Source organism: Puma concolor, chromosome E3 (assembly GCF_028749965.1).
Source record: "Puma concolor isolate L17-30 chromosome E3, mPumCon1.1.hap2, whole genome shotgun sequence".
In the NCBI taxonomy this organism is placed as follows: Eukaryota; Metazoa; Chordata; class Mammalia; order Carnivora; family Felidae; genus Puma; species Puma concolor.
In genome coordinates this window covers 2,263,868-2,283,182 of record NC_141682.1, presented here as the reverse complement: position 1 = coordinate 2,283,182, position 19,315 = coordinate 2,263,868, and the positions used below count along the sequence as shown (strand labels likewise).

The 19,315-nt window shown below is 59.7% G+C and overlaps 1 protein-coding gene across 1 annotated transcript in view; it reads right to left on the bottom strand.

Annotated features, from left to right (window-relative positions):
• Positions 1–1,474: 1,474 nt before the first annotated feature.
• LOC112859982 (kinesin-like protein KIF19) overlaps positions 1,475–19,315 on the bottom strand; it is a 44,685-nt gene continuing 26,844 nt past the window's right edge. Inside the window, exons 14-20 of the mRNA XM_086691855.1 lie at positions 18,916–19,037; positions 17,223–17,350; positions 13,333–13,441; positions 12,349–12,711; positions 8,889–9,042; positions 4,236–4,343; positions 1,475–3,069 (exon numbers count right to left, since the gene is read on the bottom strand). Coding sequence (XP_086547981.1) covers positions 2,972–3,069; positions 4,236–4,343; positions 8,889–9,042; positions 12,349–12,711; positions 13,333–13,441; positions 17,223–17,350; positions 18,916–19,037 — 1,082 coding nt within the window. The 3' untranslated portion in view covers positions 1,475–2,971. The remainder of the gene's footprint in view (positions 3,070–4,235; positions 4,344–8,888; positions 9,043–12,348; positions 12,712–13,332; positions 13,442–17,222; positions 17,351–18,915; positions 19,038–19,315) is intronic.

The window sequence follows — 19,315 nt, the reverse complement described above, 5'->3', positions numbered from 1 at the left end:
GGTTGGGGAGAATGTTTCTATCGCTCGTTTTATACAGGTTTCTCTTTTTTAAGCGGTGAGATCCCAGTGGTCTTCGGGTCACAGGTGCCAATTCCACAGTCGCGTGATCTCCGACGCGCCCAAAGAGGACCCTTGTGTACTACTCAGATGCCTGTGTAATTTTCCTCAGTCATTCTGGGTTCAAACTGGGTCAAATTCAAGGTCCTCCCCCAGTTCCAGCCACCTGGGTCGATCCCGAGCTCGGTGTCATGGTGGCTGGCACAGAGGGGGCATGAACCTCTCCACCCTGGGTCTTCCTGGTCCTGTGTTGGGCTCTCCGGCCCTTGGGTATGCCCCCCGGGATTACTGATGCTATGTGTCTACCTGGCTGGGCCACGGCACCCAGATATGCAGTCACACATTATTCTGGATGTTTCCGTGGCAGTGTTTTGGGGTGAGATTAACATTTAAATCAGTAGAGAGTGAGTCAAGAGATGACCCTTCATAATGTGGGGCAGCTTCATCCAATCCTCTGAAGGCCCAAATAAAACAAAAGGCTGACCTTCCCTGAGCAAGAGGGATTTCTGCACCCAGGCCCCTCGCTGGGTCTCCTGCCTGCTGGCCCAGCCCACAGATTCTGGACTTGCCAGCCTTCCTGATCGGATGAGCCAGTTCCCTAAATACACACACACACACACACACACACACACACACACACACACACACACACACACACATCCCAGTGGTTCTGTTTTGCTGGAGACCCCTAATATACCCCCCATGAGGCTGGGACCGCCCCCCTCCCAGATGTAAGTGTGTCCTCAGCCCTCTCTCAGGTGCATGGGTCAGTCCAGAGCCTCCTTGCAAAGCACCCCACCCCCAAGATCCACCAGAGATCCTTGTGGCTGACTTTTTCACCCAGCTCAAGACGGGGTATAAAAAGATTGGGAGTTTCTCCTGTACTCTCCCACCAGCCAAGGATCAGTTTGCGGGCCATACCTGACCCCCACGGCTTGTCCCACCATACTGCCATTTCTAATTTCCTGCTGTTGCTCCACAAAAGTACCAGAGACTTCTCCAGCCACTACTTGCCAACTGCCTGGACTCCCCCCCCCCCATCTATCAGTTAAGATGAGGGGTACCAAACCGCAGAGGCTTCAGATAGACGTTCATTTCTGTCTCAAATTAACATCTGGGGATAGGATGTAACAAGGCTGAGAAGCATCCCTGCACCTTGTACACCAAGGCTCCTTCCAGCTTCCCACTCCTTCCTCCTCAAGGCATGGCCTTTGTCCTCATGGCCTCAAAATGGTGGCCGGGGTTCCAGCCATCACATTCAGATTTCAGGTAGTAGGATTCCAGGAAGTGAAGAAAAGAGGCATGAGGAGCATGCTAATTATCCTTTGTGCTAGAGACTCCTGGAAGCAGCTGCTTCTGGCTTATATGCCATCGGTCAGAACTTAGTCACATGGCCACAGGCAGCTGCAAAGGAGGCTGGGAGATACAGTCCTTTATTTTGGGAGCCGTGTGACTAGCTAAAAATTGGGCGTTCTATTATCATGGTGGAATGCGAGCAGATACAGGGGACAACCAGTAATTCCTGCCCTACCCAGGATCTTGGACCAAGGCAGGAGAACAGAGGTCTCCTTGCCCCCCAGGCTCAGCCTCTCCCCCGGTGAGGGACACGGGCATCAGACAGTGCCCGCGGCAGGTCTGCACAGAGCAGGTAGCACGGCTCCTCAAGACAAACGGGACCGACCTCCCCACCGTCCTCCAGAAGGCCCAGAAAGGACAGCACGGCTTCAACAAAGCCCCTAGCACGTCCTCCCCGACAGCGGTCTTACGCCAAGAGGGGGCCCGGCCGTGGCGTCCAGCGGTGCAGCCGGCACACTGACGGGGTGTTCGGCACGTGCCGGACACACGTGAGTCCGAGGCACCCGGCTGCGCACCCGGGCCACGAGGCCACACCACCACCCACACCTCCCGCCCCTGATGTGCGACAGGCCGACTCCCGGGCTCCACGGGCTCCACTTGCTGCTTCACCCGGGGGTGGCTCCCGCCGCGGGGGAGGGGGCTTTGGCCCCCACGCCCTGCAGGGGTGCCCCCGAGAGCCTGAGATGCGGGCACGGGCCCGGGAACCACAGCAGGTGCCCAAAGCACAGCCAGGGAAGGTGGCGACGCAGCTCACGGACGGCGCTCAGTCTCCCCGTGACCTTGTCTTTCTGTCTTGATGAAAAGTTAGGACCTTGGTTTCTGCGTCCCCAGTTTACGCGGCTGCTTCCACGTACCCTGCAAAGCTGCCTCATCCCAGCCGTCCTCCACAGTGTCCTCCACACAATGGGGTGTGGACAGGGACGTCAGGACACAGTGAGGGGACGGGTGGGTCACGGGAATGCAGGATGTTCTCGTGCTTCCCCGACGCTGGCTTATTCCAGAGCCTACATATACGTGGCGACGGGATAGTGTCACCCTGCCTGCCGGCCAATCATGAGGTGTGAGGGTTAATTCTGTGCGTCAAGTTGCCCAGGCCACAGTACCTAGGTGATGGGTCAAACACCAGCACGCACGGTGCTGTGAAGGTGTTTTTCAGGTGAGATTAGCATTTACATCAGTAAGGAGTTCGGCAGAAGGCCCGCCACAGCGTGGGTGGGCCTCACCCAATCAGGTGAAGAGCGAAAGCATTCTCCCAAGGCAGACACTGTGGGGTGGAGCGATCCTGGGAAAAGCACCCACAACTGGGAATGACCCAAAAGATGCCTGAGGCTCCCCACGCGGTGTCCTCGAGAAGGGTTCTGAAGTTCCATCAGTGGCCCTTCCTCCAAAGGTGGCTGGTGAGGCACCCGCCAGTGGCAAAGGGCTGAGGGACGCTGGGGCTGGCTGGTCCCTGCCGGGGCCTCGTCTCTCGAATCCACCTCTGAGGCAGAGAGAGCCCTGGGTCTGGGGCCAGCCTCTCTGGCCTTCCCCCGTGTGCCGGGCCTGCCCGCTGACCTCCTCACTGTGGCCTCCTTGGCCTCTTGGTGCTGCCCCGGTGCTTGCAGGGGGTGCTGGGGGGCACCGGGCTGTGGCGTCGGCTTCCACTCTCTGTAGACCCTGGAGGGGTGGGGAGACTTTAGCCCGTGGTCAAGGCCGACTCCAGCGAAGCCAGAGTCTCGATGGCTGGGTCCCTGCCAGTACGGATGCCCTCGCGGGCACTCCGCCTCCTTCAGCTCCGCCCATGCCCGGCCCCTTCTGGGCCCCGTGGGACTGTGCCTCCCTAACCTGGGGCTCCACCTCCCCACACGCTCTGGTAACGCAGGCCCGTCGCCAGGACCTCCCTGAGCTACCTGCTCGCCGCAAGGGACACGTGCAGTTAGGATGGGACAGCCCTCGGGGAACGCCTCCCACCCCTCCCGTTTAAAGACTCGCCGTTTAAACTGGCCTGTACCACCGGCCATTACTCAGCCTGCTCTGGTCTGGGAGCTTCTGGCCCCAAGGACACAGCCAGCAAACACATGCCCCGAGAGCCCTTGAAAAGAAGGGCATAATGATGGGAAGGTCTTAACCTGCTCAGACACAGTAGCAGCAGGGAGCAGGTTAAAGGTCCAGGTAGGGGGACTAAAGTTGGGCTCGAGGAAGCACTTCTCTCCCGGGTGGCTTTCGGCCTATTGTGGACGGAGAGCCATCCTTCCTGACGACTTGGCTGTGCGTTGGCTGGGGGGGGGGGGGGGGGGGGGGGTGAGAAAATGGTGCCAACGTGGCCAGGGAGACCTTCCTGTTCCCAGAAAGGGTTCAGGCAACACAAGCCATTCGCGGGTTGGGCTGAGGATTACGTGAACGCGGAGGCTGACGCGGCTCAACTCGTCTCTGAGATTCAGCATCCGCGGCTTCAAGACCCAGGAACAGAGGAAGTGGGGGTGGGGGGACGGGCAGGCTGGCAAAACCGTGTCTCGTGTTTTGCGATTAATGTCCAGGCCCGGCCACGTTACGATAAAATGCACTCACGATACCGGGGGCGAGTGTACAAAATGAACACAACTTTCCTGGAAGGTTGTCTGGCTTAACTACCAGTTCAACCAAACAGCACTGCAGTTTTGGGAGGAAAACACCAGGGTGGTGTGGTTTCGCTCACGATCTAGGCCTGTGCCGGCTGTCCCACTAAGTAGCCACGGGGCAAGCGTGGCTGCTGAGCGTGTGGCAGGGGCCTGTGGCGAGTGGCCACAGGGTGCGCGTGCGCAGGGACAGGGCGATCCGCGGGTGGGGGCGGGGCAGGCACTGACCTCGGATGTCCCGGGGCGCGAGCGGGGTCCTGCGGGGGCCCGGGCTGCTCTGCCACGTGGCGCTGGGGAGGGTGAAGGTGACCTCAGGCATCCGCAGCACCTTCTCATCTAAACGGTGAGTGAGACAGGAGAGGACGTGATTTCAGGGGCCGCCCCGTGAATCCCGGTCCGTGAAAATAAAGGCCGAGTGACGGACGCGGCGGATTGAGTACTGAGGGTACCTCGTTTGTTTCTCATCAATACCCAAGCTCTGTCCTTTCCAGAATGTTCTTTCTTCCGGCTCTGGTTCCTTTCCTTCCCCAGCAACCATGCTCTCCTCTCCTTTTCCTCCCCGTTTGCTCTGAGCCAGCCGTGACCCCGCAATGCGGAGGGTCTCCCGGGTTGGCCGAGCAGAGCCTCCTCAGACAGGCGAGGAAGCAGGCAGGCAGGGGCTGTCCCCCCCGGATGTGGTGGGGCGCCCACGTGCAGAGCCCCCACCACGGCCTGAGCTCACATCACCGCGCTGTGCTCTGCCCTGTTCACCAGCTTTACTCTCTTCCCGTCTCTGCCTCCACCCGACCCGTCTTACACCGACGTGTCCACTGTGTATTCTCCGGCTGTCGTCCCCCCCCCCCCACGGCCCCCAGTGCTCCTGACACGGTGCTCAGCCCGCTGGGGAAGGGACAGGGCGTCAAGAAGTCTTTCACAGCAGAGGTCACTGGACTGAGCCCACGGGAGCAGACGGAGACTGACGGTGGCCACCTGCAACGGTGTGGCCATGAGGGAAGATGGGATAATGATTTCCCAGGAAGTTAAACACAGGATTGCCTTGTTTTCCGCAGATCCGCTCCTAGGTTTTACGACCCCAGAGAACCGCAAACAGAGGCTTAAACGACCACCTGCACACAGATGTTCACAGAAGCACCTCTGGCGGTGGCCACACACGTGCCCGTTCACCAGCGAGTGAGCCACAGAAGGTGGCCTGAGAGTGGCGGACTGTACCCAGCATAATAGAGCATGCTGTCCTGTCCCAAGCCACGGGGGGGACAGACCCACAGGCACACGCCCTGAGTCCGTCTGTAAAAAAGGGCAGAGACCCGCTGGGGGACAAGGCCCGGGGCTCAGCACCTCCTTTAGGGGAAATGACATGTTCTGGAACCACACAGCAGTGTGGATGCACAACACTCAGTGTACCCAATGGCACAGCGTTGCACACTTGAAAATGCTGAGTTTTGTCGCGTGAATTTGACTGCAATTTTAAAAGAACGTGGGTTGGACTTGAAGAACGCTCCAGGATCGGCACGGTGGGGTGGGCACGGCTCGTCAGGGAACCCAGCGAGAGCAGGAGGCCGGAGACCCGGCAAGCCCGGCAGTCGACGGCGACCGAACCCTTGGCCTCAGGGAGGCCGTCTGTCCGTCTGTTCCCTACTGTGCACCTGCTATGTTTACTGGGCACATAGAGACTAGCATCCCTGCACTGAGGGAACCTATGGACCGCAGGGGGGAGGAAGACGATAGACAAGATCATTCAAGATTGTTCAATACACAGCCCCTCGGGCGGGGATGCGGACTGGGGTCGTGGTCTGAAACGGCACAGGCAGGGAGGACCTCGCTGAGAAAAGTCGACAGCCACCGCAGGCGGGGCGGGGGGAGCCCTCTGTCTCCAGCCCTTCCTCTCCTGGAGAAGCTGTACTTGTGCGATGGTGTGGTCCACCAGGTAACTCCAGGCGCAGGGCTCCGCGTGGCCTGGGACCTGCCAGGCGTCCCCGCCCGTAGGTGGGGACGCCCGGAGCTGCTCCAGATGTGAGTCAAGTGGATCCTATTCAGGGAGAAGAGCTCCTCATTTACAGGAGCCCAGCCACTATTTAGGAAGGTTGTAGGGCAGGTCTCATGCTCCCTGGACAGGCTGGCACACAGCACCAGGGAAGAGCTCCCTTGCTCCCGGCTCAGGATGGGGATGGGAACAGGCTCGGGCTCGGGCCGCCAGCCACAGGCATGACACGGCCGGGGTGAGCTCTGCCCCTGCGTTATCACTCTGTGGCGAGGAACCTATTTGACAGGGTTGCCGGGAGTGATAAATGAGGCAACACGTCCACTCTTTCCTGGCTTCCATCTGCTGTCCGCTCAGTGTTCTCTGTTCTTCCCTCCCTCAGACGCCCATGGGGTGTGGCTCATGACTGCACATCCAGACGTGATATACCCAGACATCAGGCATGGGTACAGGGCCAGCAGCCCCAGTACCCTAAACTGTGAGCCAGCAATAACATTAAGTGTGGGGGTCTGGGGCGCCTGGGCGGCTCTGTCGGTTGGGCGTCCGACTTCAGCTCGGGTCATGATCTCGTGGTCTGTGGGTTCGAGCCCCGCGTCGGGCTCTGTGCCGACAGCTCAGGGCCTGGAGCTGCTTCGGATTCTGTGTCTCCCTCTCTCTCTCTGCCCCTCCCTCACTCACACTGTCTGTCAAAAATAAACATTAAAAACAAACAAACAAACAAACAAACAAACAAATAAATAAATAAATAAATAGTGTGGGGGTCTCTGGGCCCAAGGAAGGTGCCCAGGGGAGCCTGGGCCTGTGCAAACACCACAGGTGGTGATCCTCAGGCTCTGTACCCACACCTGCACAGCCCCCACCGGAGAAATGGGACACCTAGTCTACCCCAGCTACCTGCGGGGCCTCCGTGTAGCCCTGCCAAGGACAAGTGTGTTCCTTCTCTGGGCAGAGGCAGCTGGGCACAGCGGGAGGGGCATGGGGGTGCCGGCCCCGGCCGCATGGCCCTGGAGATGTCACTTCCACTCAATTTACCCATCTGAAGGTCTGGAAGGACCATTGATGCTAACGGGCTCTACCTTGCCCACAACAGAGACCCACGATGGAGACAGGAGACCGTCTGTGCCCCACGGGGCTCTTATAAACACAGCTGAGAGGAGAGGTTCCAGCCTTTGGCTGGGGGCCCACAGAACAGGGCTCAGCACCTCCCCGTGACGTGGAGGCTTGGGCTGTGCCCCCTTCTCACCAACCAAGAGGGCCAGGTACAGTGCACTCACTTCTGTTTGAAAAAGGCTGCTTTCTTTCGTACACAGCCTGGGCATTAGACGGTTCTAGGGAACCGCACTGAAACTCTCTAGCTGTGATGTGCATAAACACTCTGTCATCACAGAGAGAAAGCTCTTGAAAAAGTCATGGGTGAAAGGACATGATTGGAGACTTTATCGAACCCTCTCCAGGAAAGCAGATAACAAACGGAAGGATGCAAACGTGTAGACAGAGCACAGAGACAGAATCGGCAGAGGGCGGAGCGCTGCCCGGGCCATGCCATTAATGTGCTCCTGTCCCTACCTCTGCCTGCGTTAGCAAGGTCATGACAAAGCGGTGTGGAAGCAAAGTCCTTTTTAAGTCATCTGGACAGACACATTCCGAGGGGCTTATCTCCAGGGGACGGGTGGCCATCACAGGAGCTGTGACACTCCTGGCTAAGCCGTGACGGTGAGGCCTCCCCCCGAGCCACCCGGTGCCCCCACGCCTGTTACTCCCCAGACAGGTGCCATGACGGTGCCTCCCCCAAGTGAGGACCTGGGGACCGGCGTCCAGGGCGCCTGCCGCCCGCTGAGAGGACAGCGGAGGGCGCGTGCCCAGCCCTGCATTTCAAGGTTCCCGTGCCTGATGCTGCTGCATTCTCTGGGATTGTGGTCTTCTTTGACGAGTGTGTAGACAGGAAGATAACGGAGTAAAAGGTTTTGAAAGCGGCAAATCCCATATGGATAAAGAACACTTTTTTAAGTGTTTTTTTTAAGTGTTATCGCAGGCCCACGTGGTTGCCAGCACATGCAGGAGCCCAAGCGAGGAATCACAGGGGAATGTGAACTGTGTCCTCCAGATCGGAGATTTCTGAAAAGCTGGAGAGCGTTGCTATGAATCGGGTGGGGCCAACATGCACACCCACCAGCCAGCCAGAGCGTAGCTGTGCACACTGCTTCTATTGCAAAGGCCCTGGAACATACTCGGGCTTTGCCCCGCAAAGAATACTCAGCTAGAAGGCCTAGGGTGTGGTTAGGAGCTGGGGTCCGGCCCACCACTCCCAGCCCCGTGACCTCGGGTGAGTTCCTGCACCTCTGTGCCTCAGTTTCCTCATCTGTAAGGTGGGGACGGTAGTCGTTTCTTATGCGCTCACAGCTGTAGCTGCGCACACACCAGTAAGTAGCATAGGGGCACGGGGCCACACCACTGGGCGACCGCCTCTGGACAGTGCCCGCGCCACCCGGCTCCTCTCTCACTGGCAACCCTATCTGTATCCGAAACTTCTCACCGTGAGCGTGTCTCACTCGTGTTGCGACCACAGCCACGGGAGCTGCAATTCAAACCCGTACAGAGACAGACTGAGTGGCGGCAGCAGGCCGTAGTTTTAATCATCGTTTTAAACTCTGCTGGAGCATCAGATGGGCAGAAGCAAAACAGAATGCCCACTGAATGCCTCTGCGAGTGTTTCTTTCCACGAAGCCAGCGGCCCTGGCCCACCCACTCACCGCCCTGAAAACCTGAAACTTACACCCAGGAGCACACGACTGACAGCAGCCCAGACCGTCATGCTTTCTAAAGACGCACCCTTGACGGGAGGGGCAGAGTCTTGAGATGCACACAAAACCCCAGGGTGTTAGTTTCCGTTTCAGATTCTGTACCTGCATGGAGACTGGGGCTGGGCTTTATCTTGGAGGCTGTGGAGACGGCAGGGAGGAAGCTCTTTCCGGACGACTTCGTAAGCGGCAGGGGTGCAGGCGGTGGCTGGCTCTTGGCCACGTGCTCCACGATGGGGGGTTGAGGGTTCTCCGTCACCTGCAGAGACAGTCGCACAGCAGGGCAGGGTGTGGGGTGCGGGTGGGGAGGGAGTGACACCTCAAGGTCACTTGGAGCTGAAGCCATGGACAGATGAAACTCCTGCTGGGTGGCTCGCTGTAGGCACACGTCCACCTCAGTGAACGTGAGCAGAATCACTGCTAACACTCTCCTCCAGCCCCAAGAGGAATGAAGGAATGAAGGAATGAATGATGCTCTCCTGGCTGCTGTTTGCCCCCCCCCCACCACTTTCTCCTCTCAGTGCCCCCCCACAAATGGAAGGGGTTTAAATGGTCAGCATTTAAATAGACTGAGTGGGGTGCCTGGGTGGCTCACTCGGTTAAGCGTCCGACTTCGGCTCAGGTCATGATCTTGCAGTTTGTGGGTCCAAGCCCCACATCAGGCTCTGTGCTGACGGCTCAGAGCCTGGAGCCTGCTTCAGATTCTGTGTCTCCCTCTCTCTCTGCCTCTCCCCTGCTCACGCTCTGTCTCTCTCTCACTCAAAAATAAATAAACGTTGAAAAAACTAAAAAAAAAGTTTTTTAAAAAAAACAGACCGAGTAAGCAGATTGTCCTCTGCGGTATGGGTAGGTCTCATCCAATCAGTCAAAGTCCTGGTTAGGAGAGAAAGTCTGCCTTTCCTGTGAGTAAGAGAGACTCCTTATGCCTGATACCCTTGAACTGGGACTTTGGGTTTTTTCCTGCCTTTGGATGTAAGCGGGTCTCCAAATTGCCAACCATGGCTCTGGGATTTGTCAGCCTCCATAAATTATGTGAGCCAACTGTAATAAACCCGTGTGTGTGTGTGTGTATGTGTGTGCGTGTGCGTGCATACGAGTGTGCGTGCGTGTGTGTGTCCGCCTGTGTTGCACGCACACACATTCTACTGGTTCTGTTTGTCTGGAGAACCCTGACTGATACACTCACCTTCTGCGCCCTGCTGCTGTCCTGCCCTTAATCCTACTGAGCTATCGCCAGAGTGGTTTCAGTGCAATCAGCAAACGCCCACTGTGGCCGGCAGAGGCGGAAGGAGATCTGCCAGGCCCCCGGCTGCTCACTAGCCTGCCCAGAGAGAGGCCTGCTCACTTCCTCCAGTTTATGTGACCAAGTGTGGTGAGAAAGAAACCCCGTGAAGGGAACACCATTTCCATACGGACTGGAACCTGTGCCAAATACACCCTCTCCCCCCTGCAAAAGAACTTCACAGCACGGTGGTCAGTGAGTGATCAGTTTGGCCAGTGAGTGATCAGCGTGGTCAGTGAGCGGTCGGTGTGGTCCATGAGCGGTCAGTGTGGTCAGTGAGCGACCAGGGTGGTCGGTGTGGTCGGTGGCCAGTGTGGTCAGCGAGCGGTCAGTGTGGTCAGTGAGCGGCCGGTGTGGTCAGTGACTGATCAGTGTAGTCAGTGGGCAGTCAGTGTGGCTGGTGCGGTCAGCGAGTGGTCAGTGTGGTCAGCGAGCGGTCAGTGTGGTCAGTGAGTGATCAGCGTGGTCAGTGAGCAGCCGGTGTGGGCAGTGGGCAGTCGGTGTGGTCAGTGTGGTCAGCGAGCGGTCAGTGTGGTCAGTGAGTGATCAGCGTGGTCAGTGAGCAGCCGGTGTGGGCAGTGGGCAGTCGGTGTGGTCAGTGTGGTCAGAGAGTGGTCAGCAAGAGGTCAATGTGGTCAGTGAGTGGCCAGTGTGGTCAGTGAGTGATCAGCGTAGTCAGTGAGCGGCCAGTGTGGTCAGTGGGCAGTCGGTGTGGTCAGTGTAGTCAGCGAGTGGTCAGTGAGCGGCCAGTGTGGTCAGCGAGTGGTCAGTGAGCGGCCAATGTGGTCAGTGGGCAGTTGGTGTGGTCAGTGTGGTCAGTGGGTGGTCAGTATGGTCGGTGTGGTGTGGTCAGTGTGGTCAGTGGGTGGTCAGTGTGGTCAGTGAGTGGCCGGTGTGGTTGGTGTAACCAGCGAGTGACCAGTGTGGTCAGTGGGCAGTCGGTGTGGTCAGTGTGGTCAGCAAGTGGTCAGTGTGGTCAGTGAGCGGTCGGTGTGGTCAGTGAGTGGCCGGTGTGGTCAGTGTGATTGATCTGACCAGCGAGTGACCAGTGTGGTCAGTGGGCAGTCAGTGTGGTCAGTGTGGTCAGCAAGTGGTCAGTGGGTAGTCAGTGTGGTGTGGTCAGTGTGGTCAGTGAGTGGTCGGTGTGGTCAGTGAGCGGCCGGTGTGGTCAGTGTGATTGGTGTGACCAGCGAGTGACCAGTGTGGTCAGCGAGTGGTCAGTGTGGTCAGTGAGTGGCCAGTGTGGTCAGTGGGCAGTTGGTGTGGTCAGTGTGGTCAGCAAGCGGTCAGTGTGGTCAGTGGGCAGTTGGTGTGGTCAGTGTGGTCAGCAAGTGGTCAGTTGGCGGTCAGTGTGGTCAGTGGGCAGTGAGCGGTCGGTGTGGTCAGTGAGCGGCCGGTGTGGTCAGTGTGGTCAGCAAGTGGTCAGTGTGGTCGGTGTGGTGTGGTCAGTGTGTGGTCGGTGTGGTCAGTGAGCGGCCGGTGTGGTCAGTGTGGTTGGTGTGAGCAGCGAGTGACCAGTGTGGTCAGTGGGCAGTTGGTGTGGTCAGTGTGGTCAGCAATGGTTGGTGTGGTCAGTGAGCGGCCGGCGTGGTCAGTGTGGTCAGCAAGTGGTCAGTGTGGTCAGTGTGGTCAGCAAGCGGTCGGCGCATGGTCGGTGTGGCACTCTACTGAGTGCTGGATTTTGCCTACGTGGGGCTGAGGCTTTCCACAGGTCAACACTGCCCAGTACCCCGAGAAAGTAACTGGGAATGAACAGCACTACCCACAGAGGGACAGCGAAGCATCATGGGTAGTGGCCAGAAATGAAAGACAACCACGTGGCCACGGAACAGGGAGCAGACAACCTAAGTGTCCACGAAACGGGACTGCGTAAGGAGTTCATCCCCCCGCAGGTGTCGGAGGAGGGCCATGCTCCCAGGCCTGGTGCCGGGCTCTGGCAGGAGAGGGACGCCTCATGGTGGACAGTGCTTCGTGATCCTGTTACCATTTAGTGCACGTGTTAGAACCAAGCAAGGTACCCTCTTAAAGTGAAAATGCAAATACCGTGAAGGCACTTGAGAGTTCATGAAATGACGTTAAGGAAGGACCCGAGATCAGAAGGCGGTACCCAGGGAAGACACGCACGCGGCTTCTGATGAGGAAGGGTGGTGGAGGTGCGGGGGGGGGGGGGGGTCTCCCTCTGCCTCCTCTGCACCTGGGGCCCTCCTCCGTCCACCATGACACTCCCGCTCTGCTGTCCCAGCTGGACCCCGGGACTCTGGGAGCCAGCCAGCGTGCACCCACCGTCTGCACGCTCCAGGTGAGGGAGGGTGACAGCTTCCCCCTGGCCTTCTCCGCAGAACGGTCCCGGCCCGGGCTGGCGTGGGGCCACCTCCTGTCTGCTGGGCTCGGGTCCCTGGAGTCCAGGGCCATGTCCTCTGGAAGGTGGAGGGAGGAGCGGCCGATGCCACCCTCGCGGTCCTGTGCCTTGGAGCGCCGGGTGGCCGCGATGAGAGCGATGCTCTTGGTGCTCATGGCCATCTCCTTGAGGGTCTGAGCGCTCAGGGCCGGGCCGCCGGCCTCCGCTGCCATCCGTGAGGCACCCAGGTCCAGGCCAGCGGGGACGCCCAGCTTGGAGACCAAATTCTTCACGCTCAGGGGGCCTGCCTGCCGCAGGAAACCAGCATCGGCAACGGTCAGACGTCACTTGGGCTACCCTGTTGGCCCGCCCCACGTTGGACCCCCAGAAGCAGACTCAGAGTCTGTGATTGGAGGCAAGTGGTACGGGGGGAAAGGTTTCTGGCCATGGGAGGAGGGCCCAGGAAGGTGGATGAAGCCAGTCCCTGGGCCCGGACACCCTGGGGCAGTGGGTCACCACACCCAGGGGCCAAGGGGCCCCAGGTACTTACGTACCACCCACAGTCACGGGTGGGGCTTTTCCTGGGGACCTGAACTTCCCAGCACTCCAGCCAGGGCAGAGGGCTCCCCCTGGGGCAGGGGCATCCTACCCCCCCCACCCCCCGGGGACAGTGACCCAGGGTATGACCACTCACACTATTACTAGTAATCATGATGAGACTAGCGGCCTCTTAAAGACAGTTCACAGGAAAGGCCCCAAACTACTATAAGGTGTGAATACTCACAGCCTTTCCCTTCCCCCAAGCCCCCCCCCCCCCGCCATCTGCCAAAGAGATTCCTGATCGCTGGGCCCCCCCCACCCCCCCCAGCTCTGCGGGGGCAGGAGAGGCCTCCCGGGAGCCCGGGCCCTGGTTAGGGCCGCACACCAACCTCATGAGCCGGAGGCGTTAGCAGGATGCGGAGGGATGGCAGAGGGAGAAGGGAATCCTGCTTTCCCAGCGTTTTCGATGGCGTGGCTTGCGACGACGTGTAGCCACCGCTGTGGGGGACACACAGAGGCAGTAGCTGAGCCAGCTGCCAGGGCCCCTCGGCCCTGCCTCCAGCCGAGGAGAGCGGAGACTGAACCCCAGGACGCCGCGGCCCACGTCAGGCCAGGGCAAGCGGCATCTGCACACTGCTGCGTTCAGGGGCCACGCCGGGAGTCTGAGCTCTGGGTCCTTGCGGAACCTGAGGGGGGCCACAGGACCCCCCCGAAGTTGTGGTCAGCTGGACAGAAGCGCACGTGGCCCGGGGACTCCACTGCAGCTGGCTTCTGACACGGGGACAATCTTGTGGGGGACGGAGGCCCTAACTGGTGGGGTCTGACGCCAACTCGGTGTGATCGTGCCAGAACTGAACTGCGGCACACCCAGCTGGCGTTAGATCCGCTGCGGTAGAAACGGAACAGGAGGAAACATCTAAGCTCAGGCCCAAAGAATGGCAACGAAAGAGCTGTGCCGAGCTCTGGCAGAAGACCTTGCCAGGTAGGAGGAACAGGGGGATCAGCATGGGCCAAGGCCCTGGGGCAGGGGCCAGCTCGGCACATCCGAGGCCCAGCAAGGAGAGGAGGGTGGGACAGAGACACAGGAGTTTGCCCGAGACCTTGTGTGGAAGACTTTGGCTGTTGGAAGGGGAAGGGACCTCTGACAACTTCCAGCCAGAACTTTCCCCGGTCCTACCATGTCTACTGTGAAAGAACAGGGTTTCCTCACCTTCCGTCAGGTCAGGTCACCCGTGACTGTAAGAACAGAGCATCATGCATCAAGCCCAGGCTCCCTGGCGAGTGGCCTTGGGCTCCTGACCTCTGCTGTCTCATCGGTGAAACCGGGACACTGATAACTCGAGCCACTGGGTAGATCGCTAGCTGGATGACAAGGTGTTTAAGCACCACGTGAGCCAGCAAGACCTCTGGGTGCTGTCAGTAGGGCACAGGGCTGCCTAGCACCGCGGCCAGAGTCCAAACCAGAGACAAACGTTTGGCCTGCCCTCCTGCGCCCCCACTTCCTCACGGTGAACCTCGGGCAAGGTGCTGGGCCCTGCAAACCTGCTTCCACCTGTGGAATGAGACCCAGAGCAGCGGGGTCCCTGTCGCCGAGGCCACATCTGACTTGGGCAGTAATGCTTCCTATGCCAGCTCCAGACTTGGCACGTGGCCATGAGAGGCCCCTTGGGTCAGGGAGCAGCCTGTACCCTCTCCCCACCTGCCCCTCGTAGGATAGAGACGTCTGTCTCGTTCTCTTCTTAGTGCCCTGCACAAGCGCTCAGTCAGTATGTGGTGAGGTTTGGCCGATACTCTGCTCCCCTCCCCAACAGCCACCCCTCTGCTTGTGCAACAAGCCCCCGTGTTACTCCGTGTGACAGTGTGTCCAGCCTGGAGACATGGGTCGTGACCGCTCCATGCCAGTTAGGGTCCTCCTTTCCCTTTTCTGTAGGGAACTGGCCCAGGAGAGAGCAGGTGATTGACGGACTTAGTGACATCTACTGGGGAAGGTTCTCAAAGGGACTTTTCTCCCAGATAAAAAAGCAAGGCCAGTCCTCTCTCCCTTCCGTGTTTAGGTGTGGTTATATGAAGGTGTGATCTATGGAGCTGTGGCAGCCTCTTTGACCACAAGGGGAGACATCATTTACGTGCCAGGGACGTGGGCATCATCGAGTCATTTAAACAATGGCCCTGATGGGGCGCCTGGGTGGCGCAGTCGGTTAAGCGTCCGACTTCAGCCACGTCACGATTTCGCGGTCCGTGAGTTCGAGCCCCGCGTCGGGCTCTGGGCTGATGGCTCAGAGCCTGGAGCCTGTTTCTGATTCTGTGTCTCCCTCTCTCTCTGCCCCTCCCCCGTTCATGCTCTGTCTCTCTCTGTCCCAAAAATAAATAAAAACGTTGAAAAAAAAATTAAAAATAAATAAATAAATAAATAAATAAACAATGGCCCTGAGTCCACTCATCCTCCAGACTCTCAGACAACAGACACCTGTTTACATTGGACCAATCTCACTGAGAATTCCGTTACTCACAGCCGAAAGCGTTGAGTCCGGACCAGCGGCAACTGGAAAGTGTAAGAGCCCGGGGAGAAGCTTGACTCTTGTACAGGAGCCCCACTGAGGTGAGAGGCCTCCTGCCCCCACCCCCTGGCATTCGGTCCTCCTTGTAATGGCAGCTCTATCTGCCGTGTCCCCACCACGCCCGACACGTGTAGCCCTGCGGGGAGGTCACTGTTGGCCCCGTGTAGAGACGGGGCACCTGAGGCCCAGGGTGGCCAGTCACGTGCCCAGTACCATGGTGTGGGTGACCGGCACAGCCAGGAACCAAGCTCTGGTCGGTCTGGCTTGGGGGCTCGGCTGCCAGCTGCCCACGGGCAGGGCCCCAGGGCCTCAACCCAAGGAGGGCACAGGTGCTGGGCCTCAGCCACTGCCATGGGAACCGGCTGGGGCGTCGTAGGAGAGGCCTCGGGTGGCACCAGCCCCAGCCATGTGCAGGGACACAGAGCTCCTTCGTGCCGTCTGCATGACGCCAGCGTTCCAGCTCACGGCCTGCAGATGGCTCGGCCTCCTGTCTCGCCACGGTCCGGGCTGTGGCTGCAGGTAAGGCCTGCATGAGGCGAGGCACGGCCCCCTCCTCTCTAGGCTGAGAATGGGAGGTGGGGGGCCCCAGGCTTCCTTTGCAACCGATCTACAGTGAACCCCGTCTCAAGGTGGGATCGACACCTGCCTTCCCTAATCAGGGGGCCGAGCAGTAGGTTCGGGCGGGTGTGGGCCCAGGGGCAGGTGGGAGAGGTGTCTAGTCTTGACCGAGGGATGGGGAACTTTGTTTTTATATGCACACACACATACGCGAACATACGTGCACACACATGCACCCACATAAAACTCACACATACACGCACACAGGGCGTCTGGGCCTTCGCTGCTCCTGATTTAGACAAACCAGCTGCAAAGGTATTTGGGGCAAAACTGGAGAGATGTAACTCTAGGTAGGAAGCAGCAGTAATTCGGGAATGGTGGTTATGGAGGGAGGTGTCCCAGATTTAAAGCATATGACCTATGTCACAACGTCTGTGACGCAGTGCATGTGCCCTCCCCAGGTTCCCACGTGGAAGCCTTGACCCCTGGTGCAACCGCCTGGAGTGCAGTCGTCGGGAGGTGATAGCGGCTAAATGGGCTCACCGAGTGGGACCCAGATGGCAGGGGACCGTGTCCTTGCGAGAGGGGGGCAAGGCCTCCACCACGTGAGCACGCAGCACGGGGGCGGCCACCTGCAGCCAGGAAGACGGTCCTCACCAGAAGTCTACCCGCCAGCCCTGGCATTTCGGACACCCAGCCTCCAGGACTGTGGAAGCAAATGCCCTGTGGCCTGCGCCCCCCATCTGTGACGTCGTGTGAAGCAGCCCGAGCTGGCTAAGGCCCGTGACACACACTGGCAAGACGCTAACCATTAACACGAGGGAAGTCTGGGAGTGCTCGGTCTACGAGTCTGTCTTGGGTGCTAGAAGATACCAAAGCAACGAGTCGACAGAGGAGAGGATAGAAGCACTGGCGGTAGCACCAGGAGGCTGATGCTGAGCAAAAAGTGTGTGTCAAAACGGCACCAAACCCTCCAACCTAGGTGAGCACCTCCTAGGACACGCTCACTCGTCCTAACCCTACAAGGAAGGGATATCGACACACTCCACGAGAGGCGACGCCGGGGCCAGGATCCTGGGCCGGCCGCCAGCCCTCCCACCACACTCCACAGCCGGGCCTGGGGGCGCAGTGATGCGGGGTCGCGAGAGGGAAGAACCGGGTACCTGTCCTCCTCCAGCAGCATCAGCGGCAGTTCAAACTGGGCACCCCACGGGAGGTCCTTCCTGTCGTCTGGCCAGTCCCAGCTAGCCTCCTCCTGCGGTGCGGGGGACTTATTCAGAACCAAGCCGTCCTGGGGACAGACGGGGAGCTGGGGGAGGCTGCATGGACCACAGACACAGGCAAGCCATGTCAGCAAGCAGAGATCCCCGAGGGGCCGCAGAGAGGTCCCTTTCCCGCTGGCCACCATCACTGGAAGAAAACCAGCCAGCAGGGAGGCCCGCGAGCCAGCCTGCCAGCTCACTTCCGGCTGGCCCTCCCCAGCACAGACACAGAAAGGAGGCTCTGTGCAAGGGCGAGTGCCAGGGACCGCCAGGGTGCAGCCTTGACCCTGGAGCAAAAGTGGTGCACAAGCCAGACGCCTGTCGGAGAGCCCTCCAAAGTCTGCAGGCCCTTGAGAAGACACACAGAGTCCTCAGGTGACCCAGAAATCCCACTTCTGGGTGTCCACCCCAAGGACGGAGAGCAGATTCATCTACACCCGTGTTCACGGTAGCATGTTCACAAGAGCCAAGGGGTGCAAGCACCCAAGTCCATCAGCAGGTGACTGGATAAACACAGTGTGGTCCGGCCGCACACAGCGCGACGGCACTCAGCCTCAGAGAGGAAGGACATTCGGACACCTGCTCCCCCATGGATGGACGAGGGCGTCGTGCTCAGTGAAGTAAGCCTGGCACGAAAGGACAAGCGCTATATGGTCCCCGGAGTGGTCGAATCCACAGAGACAGAGAGTAGACGGTGGAGCCGGGGCTAGGGCATGAGGGTTTAATGGGGACAGACTTCCGGTTTGGTATAACGCTTTCTCTGAGCTCTGGGAGTCCCTCTAGGGAAGGGAACCCGACGGTGGTCTTGGGGACCCTGACATATACTATAGGACAGGCGGAAGGGTGGGGAGGAGGTCCCACAGCAGTAGCATGCGCGGGGAACCAGATGGCTGCGTGGGAACTGAGCCAGCAGAGCCGGGGAAGCGGGGAGCTCTCAGCACAATGTGGGTACCTGGGACCTCTAATCGGGGGCGAGAAGCACCTTTACGGGCAGTCAGATCCACACGCGTGGGCTCCTGCCCCTCGCCCACCCTGCCCCAAGCCCGGGGAGCCCTTGGCCTCTCTCCTAGGAAGGCGCAGCTGAGGGGCCCTACCTAACTCAGGGCAGGGGGAGAGCCGGGAAAACAGGACTGGTGTGGCAAATGAATGGAGAGGCCCCTCCCCAGCCTTCCTCTCTAGGGAGTCCCCAGATGGGCCCCAGACGCCATCCACCATGCAGGGTACTGCTGGCTCACCCTGGAGGAAAGACCTAAAACCACATCCCTCCCAGGGTCCCCGTGGCACCGAGGTCCAGCCCACACTCAGGCTCCCTCCCATCAGCCCTCTGTCTCCCACATGGGGTGTGCAGCAGTCCAGGGTCCCAGGCCTGCCGGTGAACAGCACAGAGGGCCCCGGTCCCAGCCTCCCCGAAACCCTGCACCCTTGCCACTGGCTCGGCCTGCCCAGTGCCGCTGGCCCCAGCACCTGCTGCGGGGGGGGCGGGGAGGGGGGTTCCCAGGTGTCCTCTTCCCACCTTCAGGGTCAGTCCCCTCACGGGGCCGGGGCGCGCAGGAGGGGACAGCGAGCACTGGCCTGAGCCCCCAGGCGCACTCACCCGCAGGGAGCTCGACATGACCGAGTGCAGCAGCAGCAGCCGGTTCAGCGAGCCCGCACCCAGCTCCCGCAGGATCAGACCGTACCGCTGGTCCAGGGACTCGGGTACCGCGAGGCCGCCACCTGCAGGGGCCGGGGAGAGCGGGGGCGGGCACGCGTCCCTACTTGCCGGAAGGACAGCGTCCTCTTTCCTCGGAACCTGGAGGCAGATACTCCAACCCGATAAAGGCGGATTTTCCGGACGGTGGGTTTTCCGGGCGATGCCCCCCCACCCCCGCACTCCCCAGTGGGTGGTCTGTGCACCGTGCGTGCGCGGACGGATTTCTTGCGCAAACGGATTTCTTACGCTAACGGCGCATAGCACGCGTGCTGTGCCTGGCTCTTCCTCACTTACCTGTACC